The sequence below is a fragment of the Chlamydotis macqueenii genome, chromosome 4, assembly GCF_036417535.1.
Source record: "Chlamydotis macqueenii isolate bChlMac1 chromosome 4, bChlMac1.mat, whole genome shotgun sequence".
Lineage (NCBI taxonomy): Eukaryota > Metazoa > Chordata > Aves > Otidiformes > Otididae > Chlamydotis > Chlamydotis macqueenii.
In genome coordinates this window covers 49,388,154-49,411,003 of record NC_141559.1, presented here as the reverse complement: position 1 = coordinate 49,411,003, position 22,850 = coordinate 49,388,154, and the positions used below count along the sequence as shown (strand labels likewise).

Below are 22,850 nucleotides of genomic sequence, written 5' to 3'. Positions count from 1 at the left end.
AAAGACACATGGTAAAAAGCACATCATGTGAAACAAAGGAGAGGGCAGCTCATGAAGTTTCACTACAGAGAAGAGTTTGAATAGAAAGTTGATATTTTCCATTTCAGTTGCTAAGCTATCAAAAAAAACCTAAGTGAGCCACTGTCCCTCTTTTTTTACACAGGAAAAGTACTAACTTCTCTCAGTCTGGAAAACAGAAGGCTCCAGGGAGACCTTACAGCAGTCTTCCAGTACCTAAAAGGGGCCTACAGGAAAGACAGGGAGAAACTCTAGCAGGGCCTGTTACAACAGGACAAGGGGTAATGGTTTTAAAATAGAGGGAGGCAGATTTAGACTGGATAAAAGGAAGAAATTATTTACAATGAGGGTAGTGGAACACTGGAACAGGTTGCACAGAGAGGTGGTGGATGCCCCATCCCTGGAAACATTCAAGGCCAGGTTGGACGGGGCTCTGAGCAACCTGATCTGGTTGAAGATGTCCCTGCTCCTTGCAGGGGGGTTGCACTAGATGACCTTTAAAGGTCCCTTTTAACCCAAACTATTCTATGATTCTATCTTTCCCATGAAGTCATTTTTTAACTTTCTACCTGTGTCACCGAAATTTGGAATGAAACTCCTGAACACCAATGCAGCATTAAAAAGTAGGCATTCTTTATTGTGGCTCAGGATGCATGGGGGATCCTTCCACCTAGCATACATGCCAGTCTAGAAATCCAGATGGAATATATTCAGTAACTTCACACATCATCATCAACAATTTCCAGAATATTAATACATAGTCATTGATTTTCCTAGAAATCTTTGTTATATTCCCCACCCACTTGTGCATGCTCAGTCTTTTGAGTCGGGGGTCATCTGGTGGTCCTTGTGGTCGTCAGAGTGCCCCCTCCTCAAATCCACTGCTTGAGCGTTCCTTAAAAAGCTCCATATGTGGTCTTGAGAACAGGTCACAGTGTTCCTTGATCTTCTTTTTTTCCAAAGCACTGGCTCAGGACCTGTTTTACACTCATCCTCAAGGCCTACCTTTGTTCTACCATCCCTCTTAATCACCCTAGATATGCTAGGCTAACTTTTAACAAACGGAATAATAAATTTTCCTGACAATCCTAAAACTACCAGTTCCCTCTAAGGATTAATAGATTACATATGAAGTCTAGCCTATGTGACTGCAGTTACATAGATAGCAAAAACCACCTAATATTTCTATAATTTTCAAAAATCATATTGTTCTAAAATTATATTGTTTAATCATTTTATGTCATATAACACCTCAACTTATTGCAGTTTTACTGGTAACAAAGCACTTGCATGGATTTCCTTGTTTAACTTTTATCACTTTTAAGCAAAAATGGGCGGAGCAGTCACTATTGCATATTACAGTTAGGGTGTCAGCTAGTAGTTCAGCCAACAATTAAAACAGGTTATGTTTCAAAGAAAAGTTTAAATGTTAATCCCTCAAGTCAAGAGTAGGAGACTACAGGAGATTCCCCTCTGATACAAGAATAGCATTTGGAGTCCATTACTAGCCCCTCATTTTGTTGGAATTGTAGTTGTATACATGGTTATTATAAATGGGAGGAGAAATATGAAAATGGAATGATTCTCAGTACTGATGGGAAACCGCACTGCAGGAAAAATAATACTATGTGTTAAAATAATACCTGCTATTAAAAAATTAACTTACAATGTATCTGCTGATAACTCATTTTCATAATGCATTTCAGGGAGACAGAGTAATTCTTCTTAAACGAGTTGATCAAAACTGGTATGAAGGTAAAATACCAGGAACCAACAGACAAGGCATCTTCCCTGTTTCCTATGTAGAAGTCATCAAAAAGAATGCATCAAAAAGTGCTGATGAGTACCCCGATCCTCCAATGCCCCAAAGCTATTCCAGTGACAGAATACAGCATTTAAGTTCAACTAAGGTAAGGATTTTTTTTTTTTTAATTTGCTATCACCCCTAGAGTGGGTTTAGAAGGACTTGTAATTTTTTGTTAACATAAGATAATACATAATTCATGCATTAAGTACACTACATTTTCTTTCCTCCATAGGCAGAATTGCACTACTGACTTGTTATTGAAGTATTTTAATAGCCAGGTATGCGTCTTACATTCTGCCGGGATTTTTGCTCATTTCTTCATTAGCTATTACAATATTGAGAATAGGGCTGGGCAAAATTTGGGCCAAAAAATCAAGCTGACAGAACAACATTTATTTGTGAATCTTAGACAGAACTTGAGCATTAAGGATATGTCTATCAGACTTTTCATAGTACAGTGATGACATTCCCATGACACAGCTGTCCTAAAAGCCTGCAGTGCCATAAGCATGCAAAGGGCAAGAGAGGGCAGTTTGCATGGGGACACAGCTTGCCAAGACCGGTTCCGTGCCTTTCAAAGTAAAGGAGAACAGCTAATGATTCTGTACTATAACTTTCCTCCTTTTGCCATTCACACTCTAGAAGGAGGCTGTTGGTACAACAGAGGTTCTTTGGAGTGGTAAGACACCAGTGACAGTCATTTAGTAGTGAGGCAGATGCCATCATATTGTCCTTGATCTTGGATCCAGACCTTTACACCTGAAACTTTTCACACCAAATGTCTTCATAGGTTCTGAATTCTTTTCCTTCCTAGTCTATATAACCACCACCAATCGTACATGATGTTGCAAAAAGATTCCTGTGTTCTGATTTTTCACTGGCTCATGAAATTTCACAGTCACCTGTGCAGGGAACATAACCTCTTTGGCAGTGATAGAAACTAAGAAAGTTTCTGCATGTGAACTGTGATTAGCATTAATGTATTATCAATGATTTTGAACATTCAAGATGGAAGCTTTTCTAAATCTTCCTCTTTATCTTTTGTCGTTATATCTCTTCAGCATGGACTGTTGGTTTTGTGTGTAATTATAAACTTCTTATCCTGCTATTAATCTCTATTTGTTCCAGTTAGTTTTACCTGCTTTTCTACTTTAATACACGTGCATACGGGTGCTCCTTTAGGTGCATCATCAGCTTTGAGATAAGGTCCAGATTTATTTGCAGCTTTGGAGACAGCTACCAAAAGATGTCATTTATAGACAACCGTGGCCTCTGAAAATACTGCTTACAACTAAACAATATCAGCTGGTTTGCGATAGTTGTTTTTCCAGAATGTGTCACAACAGAGAACTAGCTCCTCTCTCTTTCATTCTAACAAAATTGTTGAATTGAAGTAGCATTAAATTCTGTAGCTGCAGACTGAGGTATTCATGAGCTAGGGCCCCTTATTATTACAGGAATCCAGAGGTTCCTGAAGGCAACTCAAGAGTATGAGGCAACTTAGGTGTTCCCTGTTACGGAGCTGCCTCTCTGTATTTGGAAATGTCTCTCTCCCAAATTTCTATGAAGCAGGCTTGTCTGTAAGCATCCTGCAGCTGATGCTGGTGTTTATGTAACCTTTATAACCCTTCTTAAGCATAGGTGATGCTTCAGAGCATTTACATTCAGATTACAAAACTGTCCTGCCGCTATTATTAGGTTAGTTATTATTAAATTAGTTCTGTAGAGGAGGGAAGTGGAAGAAGCCTTCTTTGTAACATAGGAAACTTTTGCAATCATCTGGTTCTAGTATAAGTCAAGAAAAAAAAAAGAGCCTCTACTGACACTCCTGAACAGACATCTTGTTTCTGAATTCAACCGTATTCAGAAATGGCAATACCACATAAGAAGACATCTTGTTCCTGACTACCTAGAAGGACTTTAGCAGTCCTGAAGGTGTTCTGGAGTTTACCACAATTACTGATACCACTTTTCCTATTCCTTTGGAGTTTTTTAGCACATATTGCTCCCTGTTGCTAGAGCAATTGCACTGAACTTCTCTGGCCTAATGGCAATAAAAATAAATAAGCAATACAAGTCAGGAGCAAGCTTTGCTTTCCTTAACTTGTCCTAGACCATCTATATCTTTAGCTCCAGTGTGGCCTGTAGGCACAGGAAACTAAAAATGGCAATATCTCCTCAGCTGTATTATTGACCTTAAAACCACAGGTGAGAGGCCCTTGTTCAAGAGGAAAGATGAAAGGAAAGAGATGGAGTATTGCTTGTAGCAGCCTAGCTCTGTTTTAGCAGACTGCATTGTATCAGTCTATAGACTCTTTCCTTTGGTACGTAAGACTCTATAACAAAGGTTTGTCTAACTATAAAATACAACTATTTGCCTCAAGAAAACTCAAGTAGAAGGTAAGTAAATTAGCCTTCCTATTCTGCAATATTAATTTAGCCTTTTGAAATACTTTTCCTATTCTAGAGTAATACTTAAAGTCTAAAGTACTCCAGATAACTTAAAGAGATGTACATCTAATTATTCTGGATAATTCTAACAATGAGATCAAAATATTTTTCATTCAGTTTTAATTTTGAGGATTAATAGTAACAAAATACATTTTCAGTATTTACTGAAGCAATGGATATCTACTGATGCTGTGTACGTATGACTCACCAGTCTCTCATTCTTACAAAAGGACGTTTCTTTTCCCAGAAGGATACTTCAATCAATATTATGTATTGGTACTCAAAATATAGTGCTGTGTACTGTGCTGTCACTGTTTTAAAAGCATTGTTGACTGCCTACCTTTCACAAATGTTGATGTCATTTTGAACTAATAAGGTTGCTTTTGAAGAAAAATGCATTCTGTAGCTGCTCATGCCTTAATAAAAGTATGCAATGTATTAAAGATGTTTCTTAAGAATTCACTCAGAAGTACTAAGAAAAAGTATTAGTAACATTAGGATAACTAGAAATCACCTCAGTTGTTACAGTTTAAGAGAAATACTTAATGACATCTGAAGTGTACTTCTGAAAATACTATTCTCAAAATAACAGTTATGGTTTGGGGAAAATTATGTTAATATTAATTGTATGATTTAATAACCTGTGACAAGGTCACTAAGAGTGCCATAAGCAACATAACTTTAGCAGATCAAATGCAGGTCGCCTTCATGAATGTAATGATTCAGAACTGTATTAATGTTTGACATTTAAGCCCCAAGCCAGAACCTGATACCGTTTCATTTTCCAAATGTCTTTCCTGCTGTTCTGATTCATGTAGTAATGATTTCAGACACCCGTGCTCACTGAAATGATACCCTGTAATCCAGATGATGGCACCGACATTTTTCTTTTCCAGTCTACTCATATCCTAGTTCTCTGTCATGCTTATTTATTTATTTAAATTCCCATGTTTTTCTTATTTTTGAAGTTGCCTTCCCAAGCACTGTCCCCACTTTCCAGACATCTTTCCTCCTCTTGGTCACACATTGATCAAAAGATTCTCCAGGCTGCCACTGGTGACTGGTTTTCAAGGACTGTTGGTTTTTCACCTTCAAGTGTGTGCATCTTACCTCCTCCACCACTTCCAGACAGTTTTCTTTGTGACTTAGAAGAACTCAATTCCTTTGCATTAATGACATCCCAATCTGTAGCCATGTCCCCAAGTAACAGCATTCACCAAGTTAAGGATGATCACTTTATTCCAAATCCAGAGGCCTCTCTCAGCTCTCCTACAGCTCTTCCTCTGCCCTTTCTTGTATCTACCTCTGCCTCATCTCCACCCAGCTCATCCCATAACAGAGTGTATAAGCATAGCAACAACAATACCAAACCAGGAAAAGATGAAGACTTGAGAGGTATACTTGACTCTTCAGTTATCAAAGTACCTAGAGACTTGACAGATACTACAAGAGAAGGTGACCATGTTGGCTCTCTCAGTAATATCCCTTTGCCACTTGAAGGTGGCTCTGTCTTCAGAGCACTAGCTGAAAACAAAGAGGAAGTCTGTACTGCAGATCTGTCAGCTTATATAGGGGAGCAGTCAAAGCCTCAAGAATCAGATTCCTCCAGAGGAGCACAAGACACAACAGAAGAACTAACAAGACTCTATATAGAGGAGGATCTGGGACATGACACTTTAGAATTCCCAATAGCAAGTGGAGGAGACTCCATGGTATGCTATGAAGGATACACTTCACTGAATACTGATAAGGTATTTTAATTTCTGAAAAACCTGGCTTCTGCGTTCAGATAGCTTGCTCAGTATAATTATTATCTGCCTTTTCTTGTATGTGCATGTTTGTGTTGTGCACAGGCACATGTTTGTGTTGTGCACAGGCACAGTTTTGTACTATTGCATTGAAGAAAAATTACCAGTGTTAGGGGATAGTCCCTTCTCAGAAGCAGCCATACACGCCATTGTGCATCAGTTCTGCTGGTCCTTTTACTTCTGTCCTTGTTAGCTGCCATCAAGCTTCTCAATGTGAAAAGCCAGTGAACCATTTTCTTCACTGGCCTACTACATGCCACCCCTCACAGCAAGTGAATGCTATCAACAGCCCTCAGAGGGACGGACATGCCTGCAGCAGAGACTCAGCGGTTTGTACTTCACATGTGTCTCTTCACCAGCTGATAATATTTATAGTAGACCCCATTACGAGAATGTGACTAATAATAACAGATCAGATTATGTTTGACAGTTAAACAAATGCTTCCCACTAAAGCCCTCCTCAGTTCCTCTTTGGGACAGTACAACACTGAACTATCCGAAATGTTTGCTAGCCATTAAATGCCACAGTATTGCTACACAGTTTGTGTGATTTCTAAGTTTTAGAACAGATCTTGTCTGTCCAGAACGTATTTCAACAGACTGTTCAGGCAGTTGCTTTGGCTGGCACATGCAAAGATGTAAATCAGATACTGAGGACAACATATTTCTGGCCAAATGTAAAACTAGTTAACTAGGAGGATTTTGCAGTCTGCATCTGCCCTTAGTTGACCTAAAAAAATACAGGAGAAAACCCTAAGAATAGAGATGAAATCCACTTCCACAAATAGCAACTTGTTTTGATTTCTGAGTGAAAAATTTTCTTCCAGAATAGTAGACTGACTAATAATAAAATTAGCATCACATTTCTGACTGCTCAGGTTAGTTACATGACTCCTTACTGAGCATTTTATGTCCTTCACAGCTGGCTTTATAGCACAATTAGTTTTCATTTTTCTTAAATGCTTAAGCCAGCTCTAATTTCTATGGTAACATCAGGGGACTCTGATCCTGTTTTCCACCTTTCTTCTAATCTTCCATTTCACTCTGCCAAGGCACCAACTCCTGCTCCTACAGCATCCCCGTCTACTGCTTCCCTCTCACCTCCTCTCCCTCCTAAACCCTTACATCAGCAGGAGAAAGACTCACCAAAGTTAAAGGTAACCGCACCTCTTGAGTATGGATTGTTGCAGATCTTCATGTGTATTACGTAACTGCAAGGCTAACACTGAGTTTGAGCTTTTCAGATGTATTGTTTCATTTACTAATATTAAATAACATAGCACATGGAGTACTAAGATGGGCCTTCTTCAAATGAAACACAAGGTAAAACCATAACCATTGTGACACAATGAAATAGCTTAAGAAGACACCAGTGATAGGAAAGCAGAAAGCCTTCAACTCAATTTCAAGTCAAATTAGTAACTCTTATTTAATTGAAAGAAAACGACTTATATTCAATACACAGAAACTGAGTAATATCTGTAGTTTAAAAGTATTTTCAATTTCAATCCAAAGCCTGGGAGAACAGTCAAATTTCACAATAAAGCACCACTGCAGAGAGCTGTGTTCTTAATACCAGTTCTGTTAGTCAAGGACTGGACAAAGATTATTCCCTCTTCAAGACTACACTTCATGTCAGCATTGCAGCCCTGTGGCAGAAAAAATGAAATCTGGAAAACATGTTGGACATCTAGAGGTGTGGGGGGGCTGTTACAGAGATCTAGCTCTTAATTATTGTTTTCAAACCATTTCATATCTGAGTATTTTTTAAGTGTGGGGAACAGATTCCTTTGTAAACTTAATCAGTTTGACAATTGTTGAAATTACTAGATGCACTTCTACAACAAAAGATTATTTGCACAATATTTATAAATAAGGATTTATTTCTTCTCAAGGGTAAGCAAACTTTTTTCAGCAGTTAACACTGAGTACATTGCCAGGATAGAGAGTTGCATTAAAATAAGTGTAGCCAGGTTTTGGCTGTCATTATTTCTTGCTACTTAGTCTACAGGCTGGACTTGAGAATGAAGGATGGTTCCTATTCTCTCTGTACATGTTGTCCATGATTAAAGTCACCTCTCAACTGGTACAGCAGAAAGAACATGAGACATTTCCAGGACTCAGATATCACAAGTGAAGGGAGGTTCTTCAGAGAGTTCTTGAAACTGTATACTGATACCTTGGTAGTTTTTGTTGGGGTAAAAATAAATAGATACATATGTAGATGCGTACATATTCATATTTGGAGCATGGCTCAAAGCTAAAGCATGACCAGGGATTTGGGCAGTAGAATACAAGAAGCTATGGGTGAGGAGTGTCACTTTGTTCCATGGTGGTGGGAGGGATGTGTCCTCCAAAGGAAAAACTCTGAAGACACTTCCCAAGGAGAAATGATGGTGTTTTCCTGCCTCTTTGGACTCCCTTGGTATGCTTTCTTTTGTAATTCAGCCTCTCAGCTCCTAAGAGGGGGCTATTCTTCTGTCTTGCCACTAGCAAACAGTCACAAATACCCAAGAAAAGCTTTCCAATGTCAGCACTCCACTCCTCTCACATTCCTCCAACTCGTCCCTGCCCCTGAGAATTCACATTTGCTGCACACCCCTCTTAAAAGCTGAATTCTGACAAATATTTAGCTGAATTACAATGATATTAACAAAACGAGGATTTTTCCTTGAAGTACTTTCCATCAAGCATTTACTTCTTTCTAAATGCAAATTTAAGGTCCACGTTCTGTTTAACAGCAAGGAATTACAACATTTGTCATTGGTATTTCTAAGACAGTATTTCTGCTCTGTGCTGTTGAGCTTTTCTGTATTATTAACGGAGCTATTTCAGTGGGTATGCTTGCACTAACTGTTCTTACCCTGACTGCGTACACTGTGCGTGATTAATCTAACTGAAACGTGTAAGGGTGTGTGCCAGAGCAGGAAACCCTTGGAAAAAAGATCCAATGGCAACAATGAAAATACTGTATACTAATAGTACCATTATTTGCACCTGTAACACAATTGATTTTTGTAATCAAGAAAAGCATGTCCAGTTTGCATGTATGAATGAAGCAACAAAAATCCCATGGTGCTTCATTCTTAAACTGTCACTTGACACGGTTTTTGTGGTTTTTCTAGGCTAATTTAAAGAGAGAGCTATTTGTTATGGGTAAACCTCCTCGTAGCCCAGTGATGACTAAGCGATCCTGCAGCTCACCTGTCAGAGGTCACAGCTATTCACACAGGGTATGGTACTGGATGCCCAGTGTGCAGTAACAGTATTTCCATAGAAAAGGAGCTCAATGTCAAGTCTTTCAGTATTTTGCTTTTGCCCACGTGTCTCAGTACTATCAGTATGTCGTGTTTTCTTCCTGTTGTGCTTCTGTGCTATGTCTGAGTAAAGCCAACAGGTCTGTTTGTGCCAAAACTTATTTTATAAATCCATTAGTGTATTGTATCTCTGCAGTAATGTGTAGTATTTCCAGTGCTACAAGGTGTAAGAGATCAAAGTTCTTTAGATTTAGCCTCTTTTTTTCCTAAATTACCCCTCTTGTTTCAAAACATTTCTAGTTTGTTAAAATTACAGCTTCTAAAAGTAAAAAAAAAAAAAAAAAAAATTATACTTCATTGCATGTATACAGGCTTTTTTATACAGGCTGAATTCTTGATTTTGAACGCCTGTCCGTCTTTTCAAAACTCAACACTGTGCTCTTTATCCAAGCACTGTTATTCTGGGCTGTCAGGCTCTTTATATCTGTAATATAACTAATGTAATTGTAACAATTTAACCTTGCCAGAAAGTCAGATTGTTTAGACTTTGGATGTGTTTGGTGATCTAAATTATGGGGAAAAAAAAAAAAAAAAAAAAAAAAACAAACAAACAACAAACCCAACCTAAACTATATGAGAGTAAGAATTTATGGGTTATTTATTACTCCCAGTTTAGGACTAAATTATTCTCTGCACTGGTTTCTTAACATTTGGCTCTTACAACCGATAACAAGATGAACTGTTTTTCCATACTATTGCTGCTGATTTTAGGTAATTGTCTTTCTGGTGGTTCCCTTTTTAAAATTTTAATTTTAAGATATGCAAGTTTGTGTAACTTTCAAACTCTTTGCTTTTTGGCAGGCCTCTGTTTACTACCAAGTATGAGGGGACAGTGCTTTCTTCATCACTGAAGAGAGACAATTCAATCATAGGAAGGCCAGGATTCTTGTAGTAGCAGAACACCACCATCCCAAAGAAAGTCCAACTGGGAATAAGATCCATTAAAAAAGGGATTAAGCCCTGTTTTAATTTTGCATGTTACTCCAAATGAATGACATATAATCAATATATTAAGAGGACTGTATTGGTCAATGTTTAGTGCATTTATGACTTTAATTCCAAAACTACAAGAGCACAAATTGTACACCTAATTTGCATGTTCAGGACTCTCCAGAACTATTATATGCAAGTGTATATCAATCATGCACAAAAATAAGGTGTACAGCTGGGACCGCTGACTTGACTGCACACTTTTAAATGTTTTTAGCATTAGGTCCTACAATTTTTCCCAGGAAACAGGATAGTGTAGTGAACTGAGCTGTAGTTGGAAACTAGAAGGCCCAAGCACCAAGAGCTACCTATAGAGTGATGTATTTCAGTATATCTCTTGAGCACAATTAGCCAGACCTTGCAACAGTCCCCATTCTAGCCAATGCCAGTATATGTGGGAATGAAAGCTCAGGGAAAGAAAACAGGGAGCAAGCTTCTTTGTGTCAGCTGGGGTACTACTGAGGAATGCATTTGGATAGAGAACAAGCTTCAAGGTCCCCCTGTTCAGACATAGCACAGATTGCTTCACCCTAGTTTTTTTCTGTGGCAATAATACAAAGTTGAAAATCTTCACTCATCTTGATTTTCTATCCTTTGTTTCTACAGTAGTTAACTAGCAAAAAAAAAAAACATTTTAAAGCATTGAAGCATATGAAGAAAAATAAGATAATACTGACCTACCTAATTTCTTCCTGTCTCGGTATATGTCTGAAGCATTAAATAATTTGTAGTATTGTTTAGGACATTGCCTTTCATTGTTCGCAAGAAAAACCCTTAACCTTGGTTGATTTCTCTTGTATCTCTGGCTGTCTTTGGCATTCAGCTCAGTTACAGGGAGTTTACTGGGAACTGAAATATCTAATTTTCATTCTTTACTGAAAAATCCAACAATAAAAATCATCTGTCTTTCCTGTACACTGGCAGAGGAGAAGAGCAAGAAGAAAGTCAAAGAGTATAAACAGTTTTTTTTTTTACTTTGAAAACCTCTTTCCCACCTACCTGTCATTAATATGAATAAAAGTTCTGCAATCTACCCGCCTGCATCTTTAGGCATCTTTTTTAAAATTATACTCTACAGACTGTAATAATAGAGTGGAGAATGTTCACAATATTTTCTGCATGTACATATACAAACATGATGAAAAGAAATTTAACTACTTCAATTTCATCTGGAGACATTGGCGGGGGAGGGGAAGGAAAAAAAAAAAAAAACCACCGTATGTTTTAACATCCAGTTGATATCATAAGGCTCTGGGTTGTTTAGCACTGCCTTCTCTCAGGGAAGGCTGTCTCATCTTCAAGAGTAAACTGAAGCAAGATGAACTGAAACAGTCAAACCTGTAAAAGAGAGAAACATGGAGCAATAAGACAAATCCTATGGCTTCCAGATCAGGTTGCAGGTTACTCAATTCATGAAAGAAAGTGCTATGAGCTGTGTTTGGATATCCACACTCCCAAAACAGATACGGTTCCCAGGCTTGTGTCAGGCTGTCGGTCTCTGCAGCACGACCACAGGCCATCCGCAATCAACGGGGAATGCGATCACTGCGCACATCAAGAGCTCTCCCAAGCAGCTGCTCCTGCGCTGTTTCTGGCCTCAGCCAGATTCTAGTGTGTAAAAGTCAGCATTTTTCTAAGCAGGATATGGTTTCTGTAGGAGGTTAATATTTTTCATTTCCATTGCATCCAGATTTATTGCATATTAGTAGTGGGTAATGCTCTGTTAAGAAGGAGAGTAGTTCCTTTCATAAAGCTTTGCACTGGAAATACAAAGTATTTTTTCCTCTGAAGTAAAAGTGTTAATTGTTACTTCCACACAATTACATGCATTCTTTCAAAAATTCTTTCTGCTTTGCCTCCCAACAGCCTGCATGGCTTTGTGCCCCGCCTTGAGATGAAACAGAATTAAAGCATAGCATGTTATGCCTGCCAAGTTAGCATTCTGTGTGTGCGTAATGTAAATTGCTATGTTGTTTGTCTGTGAATATTCTAAATTCTGCCATTACGTATAGGAGATTTTATTTCTTCTTATCTAAAAACATACTTCACCCAAGGAATGTATAGTGTTCATCGGTTGCATCTGGTTTTTCTAATGCTATTTCTGTTTCACAGAGAAGAGGCAGCAGGGTTCTGTTCCAACTTTCTACTATACTATAAATAGAATGGACTGTTGATAAAGTTCACAGTTTTGTTTTAGTTTTTAATATGTCCTCCAAAAATCAGATCTTTAAACCTGCCAAGACTTTGTTGCTTGCCATGTGTCTTAAGAATTTGTGAGTTGGAGGGGGGAGGGTGGAAGGGGGTGTTATTTTACAGAAGGTAGAATATGAACTCTGAAGCAACTATGTATCATGCCCCTATCCAACTATTTGGACCTTAGACTATAAATCTTTATTACATTTCAAATAATTTCATTTCAGCCACAGCGCCCTGTGCTTGCTCATGAAAACATACACAGTGGGGGGGAACCGTAAGTATACTTCTTGTCTACTAAACTGAAACCTAACATTTAAGCAATAGCCAGCACATTGACAAATAATTTGTTAACCTGCCAAGAACAATTATGAATAGATCTCAGAAATTTACAGACAACCACATGATGTAGGAAGATAACCAAGAAGGTCCCCGAGGACAAAGCATTAGTTGTTTAATTTAGATCAAACTTAGACAGGCATGCCAACTTAGCTTTCTCCATCATTTATACTTAAAAGGCATGATAATTTTTTAAAAATAAAGTTTGACTTTTTTTTATTCTCTCTATTTTTACATCTCAGCAGAATGCCAATTAAAGATTTAACATTGATTCAGCTCATCTACTTTACTGACTTGACACAAATTATTCAGAAACAGTTCTGGATGTGAATAGAGAGAAAAAAAATAACTTGATAATGTTGATCACAGGAACACGAGCTCACACTTTTTGGTGTAATTTACACATGCAATTTAGAAAATAGTCACAAGAAAGCCTTTCTGAAAACTGGAGAAGAGCAGAGATCTCAAGTCTTGTTTTCACAAACAACGTAAGCACTTGGAATAAAACATGTAAGGCTATTGCAGCGCTGCCTGTTAAACAAGTTCAGTGTGAGATTGTTTCAAATTCCTCCCCCATCCCCCTTCCCTGTCTTGTACTCATGTCCTGCTTTGGTGATCATTGAAACCAGTAGCCATTTTTCCTCTAGCATCAGAGCACTTTGGAGTACGCCCTCTAAGATGAATTCTCCTAAATGTAACTCCGGCTAAGCACCTGAAAATATTTAAAAGTTTACCTGTTAATCACTTGAACAAATTGCAAGAGAGAAGAGAGGGGCAAAAAGTTACCAAATAAGTATTCCACAGATAATTTACAATGAAAACTGGACATTTTGGTTTCGGTTTCCCTAAAACCACAAGCTCCTATTGGTATTGTCAAGCATACTGAAGCACCAAACTCTGTTTTGTAAGCAATCATTACCTAATTAATTTTGTTCAATGTAGTTTAAGTAGTTCATTACTAAAGTTAATTATTCTTAAAATTAAAAATAGAAATATATTTCAATTTTTAACCAACCATTCTTTGTCTTGAATATGTATTCCGTTAATGTTGTAAATGGTAGTAGAGTTTGCATATTTAAGAAATTCTTAGACCAGCAAAGAGAGAATGAAATGACTACAAAAGAGTTATTAAAATGGATTATCTAGAAATGACTAAGATTAGATTTCTAAAGTACGAAGAGTGCTAACTGGAAAGTTCTTGTTACTGTATTTGAGTAAGTAATTGGCTTGAATCCTATTCATGACACATCGCATCTGCAACTCCTGTACCTTTGGAAGCTGCATTTAATCAGTTTTGGAATATCATCATAGCTCTGCTTTCCTGGAATAATGATGAGCGTGACAGAAAATGTTATTGCCATTTAATTTTTTGCACAGATTGTTCTTACTCCTGCTAAACAAATTACCAGAGATAATTGGCTAAAAACCAGTCCTGTTCCATTTTATTAGTGTGATTAAAGTACCAAATTAGACTTTTCAGACTTGGGGAGATAACTGCCAGTCACAAGAAACAGAGTTAAAATATTTTTTTTCTTGGAACAGTGTCTTTTACTTCTCTCCAAACCAGCAATGTGAAAAATAAGTGTTGTTTATTCAAGATGACCATCATGACATTAAGCCTAGCAGCAGTCTGTATATAGGATTTTCAAACAGGACTTTCAGGAGCGTGATTTTTTACTAAAATAAACATCTCATTTAAGCCATGGAACTTTGCCTGAGTGATACAGAGCTAATGGAAGTATTCAGTACCAACACATCAAAGAGGGAGTTATTTTGTTTGTACTGGGGGAAGTGCAATGGAATTAAGGTTTTAAGGAAAAATGGACATGATTATGTTTTATTTCAATATTTTGAGATTAAAAGTATTTCTTTTCTACAATTTCTGCAGTTGTGCCCTGCTCTTTCACATGCAGTCATTCATAGCTGGGGCACAGGTAGTGAGAAAAAAAGGCAGATTCTGCAGGACTCGTGGGCTTTTGCAGCACTTTTCCCGTGGGCTGTCAGCCCAAGCACCTTCAGTTCCCCCTATTAAGAGTTTCTTGGAATTGAAAGAATGGCAATAAACTCAATTAAAAGCTGACAAGGAATGAAAGATAATAAATTTAGTAACCTCATATCTCTTTCTGTTTCTCCACCTCACATCCTTCAATCTGCAGGCCCCAGCTGCAGTGAAGCTACAAGTCAGTGTCTGAATACTGTTTGAGTTGCCATCCGTATGTCCCCTGATTTGATTCAAGCTTCTCCCTCGCTCTCAGAGACAATATAAAAAAAAAAAAAAAAAAATTTAATATATACAGTAGGGGCAGTTTTAACCAGGGAAGGGGTTATGGCTGTACATTTCCAAATAGCAGTTCCTTCCCCCACCCCTCCCCACCCTTTTCCCACAGAGGCTGGCACCTCTTTTACGTGCAGAGCTGCTATAGTGCCAAGTCTCGCCTCAGCGGTTGGTACTGGGGAGCTCAGGGAGGTTCCCCAGTCACAGTGGCAGCGCATGTGAGCTGCTCTCTTGGACACCCTCCTCCTCCCACCGCAGAAGGAGGCCATGCACCTTGCTCGTGCCGTGCGGGACTTTGCTGGGGCAGAGAAAGCCTACGCTAGATCCAGCTTTCCAGAGCTTAAAGGCAGAGCCACAGTTTTAGGTGCTGATCACGGCAGGTTAAGGGGCTAGTGCACGTACAGATTCCCCTCTAGAAGTTCTCTGTTTTGATGACTCAACTATAAAATAAAGCTTTAAACAAAAAAAAAAAAACCCAAACCTATAATTCTGTGTTCAGAGGAACTGATTAAATAAACTAGTTGAAGAGCCATCAGGCTTGCCTTGAGTCCTCAGCCTTTAGTATCTGATGAGCTACCTTTCTGATAAAGTGGGTTTTTTAATTTACTGTAATACCTACCTAGCCCTGAAGTCCAGTAGCCAAAATACACCCTTTTCCCCTATATTTGCAGGAAGTGTTGCTTATTAGTTAATGTTTAAACCAGCTCCTTTACTTCAGCAAAGGTACAGAGAACTCTTACTTCTTTTTAAAATGCATCATTTGTCCTATTTAAGGTTTCAGGCTCTATATAACTATACTCCTAGGAACGAAGATGAATTGGAGCTCAGAGAGGGAGATGTCATTGATGTGATGGAAAAATGTGATGATGGATGGTTTGTGGGTATGTTTTAATTTGGTTGCTTTTTCTTTTTTTTTTTTTCCCTCTGACCTTTGCTGCCCTCTTTGCTTGGTGTCTTTTAAACAACTTAATTTCTGGTATTCTGTGTAATAAACATGAACGTGGCTTTATGAGGAGAAATCCCAACCAAAATCCACTAAAATTAGTGGGCCATATTTCACGTCTGTCTTTTGGAATTGATAGACACAGATTGATATGTGCCTCCAGTCTGTTGTACAGCACTGTTGTCGTTCTCATGTGACACAAAATGGGCTATGTATCACTGCTCTCTTCATAAAGACCAGGTAATGTAAAACTTACTTGCATGACTCTATGGAATTGACTACTTGTGAGAACGAAGTATTACTGAACAAACAGAGATTTCACAACTAGGCCTAGATAAGGTGGCTTAACCATTCCATAAACTCTCATGCACACAGTGGCTAATTGCTAAGTTAGTCATATATTTAGTCCTCAGCATTTCAAAAATTCAAATGATTTAAATAGGCTTGATGTTGTTGAAATTAAGTGATTTCTATGTACCAAGTCCAAATTTTAGCATATATTTTAATCAAGCCTAACAATTTAATCAAATACGCCTCTCTCTTTGCTTTTTCCATGCTGCAGTTATAATTTGTTAAAACTCACAACTCACAAATGAAATTAAAAATAACTTTTTGAAGTTTCTAATATAAAGAACTGCAGATGTTTCTGTTTGTGCAATATTAAACATAAAAATTTAAAGGCCATGCTTGCATAGTGATTTCCTGTTGTTATTCCCATCTTTCATCTATTGCTTCTGATTTCAGGAACCTCGAGAAGAACCAAATTCTTTGGTACTTTCCCTGGAAACTATGTCAAGAGGCTGTGAATTTTTTTTTTCCTACTTATTTATGCTGCATCTCTGCAACACATCTGCATAAAGCTGCTAGAAAACATGCTACGCTGGCCTTCTGTTTTCTTGCTTGCAGTCTCAAATAGAGGCCATCTAGTTCATCCTCATCCCATCCCACCCGCCAAACCGTTCCAGCAGTATTACAGCAACGACCACGGTGTGAATAACTAAGCTTTTTTGAAACAAGAGGAATCGCTCCACCATTTAAATACCTCCTGCTTTAAGGTGTTTTCACTTGAAACACAATAGCAAAAGCCGGATGACAGGTACACAGATGAATTGCCATGGCGGGAGTGGGGAAGGGGAGAAACTGCTCCTGGTTTGGACATTTGCAGTACTATCTTGAAGTCTGATGGGTTTTTTTCAGCATGCATGTAATACAGGGGGAAGTTGCTGTTTACTATTTAAAAAAAAAAATTGTTTGAGTTTCCACATTCTTCGTGGCTTGGCAGCATTTGTTGCTTTCACTTTGCCGTATCACAGGTTTGCCTATTGTACTGGTTTACAATGTATGAGAAATTATAATATAGATTTTTTGCCTGCACTTGTATGTTGTAACATATGCACAGTGATTGTAAAATCTAAAGCAAGCGTAGAGAAAAATGGAAGAACTGCAAGTGTTCAGAACAGGTGCAATGGTATTGGCTAAACCTTTTTTCTTTTTTCCCTAATAAAGTTGTAGAGTTTTCTGTTAAAAGGTAAAAAGTGCAACAAGGCATAAAACCTCGGGAAGGAGGATTTCATGAAGAGACAGACAATGATATAAGCATAGATGACAATAACCTGCTACTGATGTCTGACATTAAATGGTTGTAATCAAAATGTTTTAATAGAAAGCAACATGAAATACGAAAGGTTAGTGTTTTAATGTATCAAAGGAATTTTAAGAAGCAGGAAGTAAACAGTGTTAGTGCAAAGGGTTCTTGGTTGGGTTTTTTTTTTCCTAACATAGCCACCTGAAAAATATTCACAAGTATCATGTACTGATTTACTTCACTCTCTATATATATATTTATATGTATTTTAACAAAAACCTGAGTTACACATTCTTTTTAGGAATTTAGTACAGAAAAAAAAAGTCACAAGTATTAAAACTGATACATTTTAGAGGGTTGGGTTTTTTTTTTCCTGAATGAAACAAGTATTTGAAAACATACATTTTCCACAAGCAAAGGTAAGCATAAATAGCAAATGAAATTAAGGCACAGAATGATCATGACTATGGCTTTATAAAAATGAAAATTCAGATTTGGTTTCTTCAGCACCTTATAGATGGCGAAAGTTTCTACTGCATTTCTCATGGGTAAAGGATTGAAATTATCAAAATGTATGTAGTCTCTGTAGCATTTTGTACATATGTTTGCTTTTTTGTACAGAGCCATTTGGTTGTTGATTTTAAAAAAATTAAGTTCCTTATTTGATCTTTGCCCTCTTCTCATACAGAACATTTCAATGCATTTTTCTTTTCTTGCTCTATTTACCATAAGCACATCTGGATAGTGCAATTCTGTAAGATAGCATTTTATGCAAAATTTTATTAATTAAAATATGGTTTACCAGCCAAATCTAAATGTACATATGTCTTTATTACTGAGAAATGTCATTAAGACAAAGGTAAAGAAACATCTTTGTGCAGCATACCTTTATTATTGCAGATTTCATGGCAAAAGCTTTATATTCAAAGGCTTTCAATTTTAAACTAGATCTGCATGCAGCTTTGCTGTGAGATTAATACCTATCTTTTATGCCATTTATGACTGAAGACTTAAATATCTGTTGCCTGTGATATTTAAAAAGTACTGTTTCTACTCTGTAACTGATTTTAGAGAAATACAGGTTTTTTCATACCTGGCTTTCAGGTAACTGACTTTGAATTCCTACAAGCAAAAGGTCTCTGTGGTTTTTTTCTTGAATAGACTTCTAATAAATTTTGCTTGGAGTACACAACTGTTTCCCCTATCATTTCTCAAAATATATGTAACATTACTTAAGCATTGCAAAGTGCTTAATTCTTCAAGCTCATATGTAAGTAGTTTTGCCTTGTACAGAGATTTTTTGCTCCACCACCAAGTGTTCACCCCTGGACTTGCTGCATTGCCAGTGCTAATCTGAGGTAATTTGTCTGTTGTCAGAGCCACCCTTCACTGAGTGAAGAAGCCCAAAGGTAGAACACACAATGGTAACACCCTTTATACCTGGCTAAAGTTCCCAAACCCCAATCCTTCAACAAAAGCCAAACAAGAACTCCCCTGTGAAGTAACAGCATAGAAGCAAGAATTAAGGAAAAATACAGATAGCTGGGGAGTATCTTACACTGGGGATTCTGCCTGAAAATCTGATTTATCCCATACTAACGTCTCTGTCCAGCAAGGAACAACTGTGCAAACAAAAACAAAACCTGCAACAAGAAGCAAAGTAAGCTAGCAGTAGTGCCTTTATTTTTTTCTTTCCTTTCTTTTTCCTCACTGTCTGGTGACACGGTTACTGCTAGTGCCTCGGAGTAGCTGTTTGGTCCTTCTCCAAGCCACGCTGGCTGCCATTGCTAGGATGCCTCCTCCGAAACGCTGTATGTGCTGTGCTTCTACCACTGAAGAATGCAGCACAACAGCAACCTGCCTTTGGACAGGAATAACCTATTTCTGATGAGGTTGAGAAGTCTGATTCCTGCTCAGTTTTGCCTTTACAGTTGCTGGGCTAGAAAATGCAAAACCACTGCCACCCCTAAATAAATAACACGAGTACATTGCTTGACCTTTCTGTATGCAAAGTTAAGATTTTAAGACCAGGGATTGCTGTTAAAATTCCAGCAGATAAACTCGTTTGTCAGGATAAACATTGTCAGTGCTGGGAGTGCTTCCAATTTGGACAAGGCCTCATTTAGTCAGTACTACTATCGCTGAGGTAAATGTGCCCTTCCAGTGCTAAGTTAGCTTAAACCCAACACATGCATCTCTTCTTACAGCCTCAGAGTAAAATACTGCAATATACAATCTAACATGTTGTTTGTCCTTTCTGTTTGCTGAGTGACCCAGTGCGGGATCTAGAACATCACTAAAGCACTGCTTTGTGTCGTATACTTGTAAGAGCTATAAGAAATAGGAGTTAATATAAAAGCTAGCCTAATAACGTGAACTGGTTGGTGTAGTCTCAGTAATATTTAAAAAAAAAAATCTAGGATGGTTAAGGGTCTGAACAGTTAAGGGGTGAACTAGCATCCTCTCTGCTCATTGCAAAGGGGATGAAAAAAATTGAAAAAAAATAGGTCATTCTACTAAGAATAGCAAGTTATTGACATTTCAGGAAAAACTGTAGTCTTAATGTTTTAGTCAAAAAGTAGAGAAATATTCAAGTTATGTCCAGGTAACCCAAATATATTCAAATCTGCTAATTTGAATATCCCACCTACACTATTTAAGGATTTTTTTTTTTAGCTTCCTTGTATAGTCCTTGTATACTCCCCTATAAATTCATTAAGGAGACACCCAACACCCCCCCCCGCCCCACCCCCACTAGGCAGTGCTTTGTCCTTAAGGCCAGAGGAAAAGAGACCTGGGGAACTAGAGTCAGTTTAATATCTAGGAAGAGACCAGAACAAATCACTTTTAAAAGCCTAAAATTCACAGATTTTTCTAGAAAATGATGTATCAAACCATTTCCCTTTATCTTGTCAGGGTATGTAGCATACATCTTGATTTCTATTAGGATTTTCTTTTAATGCCGTGACACAGCAGCTGTGTTAGCAGATTAAAAGAAAAAGTCTATGTCAGTCCACATGAAACCAAGTTTGTTGCACCGTTGTGCTGCATTACAGTTGTAATAGGTAATTACAACTGTAGCATAACCAATAGGTAACATAACCAGAGTGTCCCAAAAAAAAAACCCCACCAGATTCCACTGCCTCCCCTACAGTGAGCAGTGCGTTTGCTGTTGACCCGAACAAGCCAGGAGACTGATGCATGAGCAGTTCAGGGTGATGATCTCTATCCCAAACTCAGAGAGGGGTCACCCCAGCAGGTTTAACATTCTGTCACCCACGCCAAAGCAAAGCATGTTGTCATTCTGCAATGCCTGGTATTTACTAGTTGCCTTTTAAACGCTGATGTACAGAACCCGGACAAGAACACGAGGTGCTTCCTGTGCATTTGAGAAAGCGGCGCACGAGCCAATGGGAAGCTAGGAATATGAAGTCAGTAGCTCTAGAGGGACCTTAGGTCATTGCTAAGTATATTCCCTTACAGCATTTATAGTTACATGGTGAAACCCTGCCTTTGCTCCTGTTGACAGCAAACTCCATTGAAGTCAGCAGATCCCACAGCACTGGTAATACAGTTTCTATGTTAGCTCGAAAAGAAAATTGCCCATGGGAAGCACTGAAGCAATTGAATGTCCAGTTTGGCTTGGTTTTAGTGTATCCAAAAGTATGAGTGCAGGCAGAAACAAGAAACTGCTTCTCTAACTGCTCCCACTACACAGCACAGCAGATAGTTCCCATCTCAAGTACCTAACTGGGAGGTTAACTTAAAATCAAATCATATGTGGCTCCAAAGTTGCAAAAGCATATTCAAAGGGACAAAAATTCCATTTTTAAACATGTTTATACAGCAGAACCCCTTGTTACATCCAGCAAATATCAAGCAGACTGAGACCTGAATCCATATATTTTACAGGGAACTTGCCAGACCAACATGTAGAAATTGGTACCTCGTCCATACACAGTAAGCACAGAAGATGAATTTAATAAGGCTTTCTTCTGCAACTCTACAGGTAATCAATCAACATCATGCTATTTAGTTGACTGGATGCCAAAAAAAAAAAAGCCATTTTACTTTTATCCTTTATTTTACTTTATTTTATTATCCTTTTATTTTACTTTTATCCCCCGATGGCCAGATAGTTAAGTTCCTAAGTTCTAGCTAAAAAATGCCCAGTAGGATCTATTGTTCACATCAATATAGTGAAGTCACATTCCTCTAAAAATTTAAAATTTTTTTATATACATCTATGCAGAATATGAGAGAAATCCACTGAAAGAGAAACAAAAGAATGAATGAATTCCTGCTCACACTACTCTGAGTCAGATACCAGTGTCACTTTCTTCAGCCTAAATAGTAACGTATAGGCTCTCATTCATGTATTTTCTGTCATCTCTGAAACATAAAAGGAATAACAGAAGTTTCTAGGTTAACAGGCAGTGATGAAACCAGGGAAGAGCCTGAACAATCCTGTAGGTACAATTTTTAGCATAATCCTGATGGTTGGTTGCACTGTGCACCACAGTTCTTTAGCAGCTCTGTACTCACAACTCCCAGCTCCTGTTTCATTGGCATCAATGTGAATCCCATATATAAAGCATGATGGAATTATACCTTCTAATATTTAACTTCTGTTTCTTCAAGAGCCATAGAGCAGGAGCAAAGCTCTGTGTTAATAGACTATTTAATATTACCAGAAAGTATTCATACTGAAATAGCTATAATGCCTATAATAACAATTCCCGTAATTTTTTGAGCAGCCTTTGTATAGTGATGTCACATATAATTACAGATCCAGTACGCAGAGGGTTCCAACTTCAGCAGAATGACATTACATCACAAGTGACACCACAAGGGAAAAAAAAAAATGTTGTCTGACAACCAGCAATGCGTTGCTAGGTTTATCCTCAGTACAGATACTCGCATCTCAACAATTTATGTTTCTTGCTGCCAACACAAATAACAAACTTGGAAACCATTATTTCATCACCCACATACATGCATAGCAAAGTAATCCTCCTACATTTTCCATCCATCAGAGAAATCAGTACAGCACTTTAAAAAATACCCCAAGAATAATGTAATTATTTATTTCTACCAGTGAGGAATTACCAGAGAGTTACACAG

The 22,850-nt window shown here is 37.9% G+C and overlaps 2 protein-coding genes across 8 annotated transcripts in view; both read left to right on the top strand.

Moving 5' to 3' along the window:
* Positions 1 to 18,918, top strand: part of SORBS2 (sorbin and SH3 domain containing 2) — a 163,275-nt gene extending 144,357 nt beyond the window's left edge. For 4 of the 7 annotated variants that reach the window (XM_086746244.1, XM_086746245.1, XM_086746247.1 and 1 more), the window contains 5 exons: positions 1,725 to 1,928; positions 9,210 to 9,317; positions 12,812 to 12,861; positions 15,973 to 16,079; positions 16,886 to 18,918. In XM_086746244.1, the coding sequence (XP_086602370.1) occupies positions 1,725 to 1,928; positions 9,210 to 9,317; positions 12,812 to 12,861; positions 15,973 to 16,079; positions 16,886 to 16,947 (531 nt within the window). In that variant the 3' untranslated portion in view covers positions 16,948 to 18,918. The remainder of the gene's footprint in view (positions 1 to 1,724; positions 1,929 to 9,209; positions 9,318 to 12,811; positions 12,862 to 15,972; positions 16,080 to 16,885) is intronic. The other 3 variants (XM_010130689.2, XM_010130690.2, XM_086746248.1) reach the window with 1 other exon arrangement.
* Positions 5,224 to 6,036, top strand: LOC147600982 (uncharacterized). Its single transcript, XM_086746566.1, has one exon. It carries the CDS (start codon positions 5,224 to 5,226, stop codon positions 6,034 to 6,036), a length of 813 nt encoding a protein of 270 aa, XP_086602692.1.
* Positions 18,919 to 22,850: the final 3,932 nt, after the last annotated feature.

What these genes read in the sequence shown, in the direction of transcription:
- LOC147600982 (XM_086746566.1), top strand. Translation starts at nt 5,224, where the DNA reads ATGTTTTTCTTATTTTTGAAGTTGCCTTCCCAAGCACTGTCCCCACTT.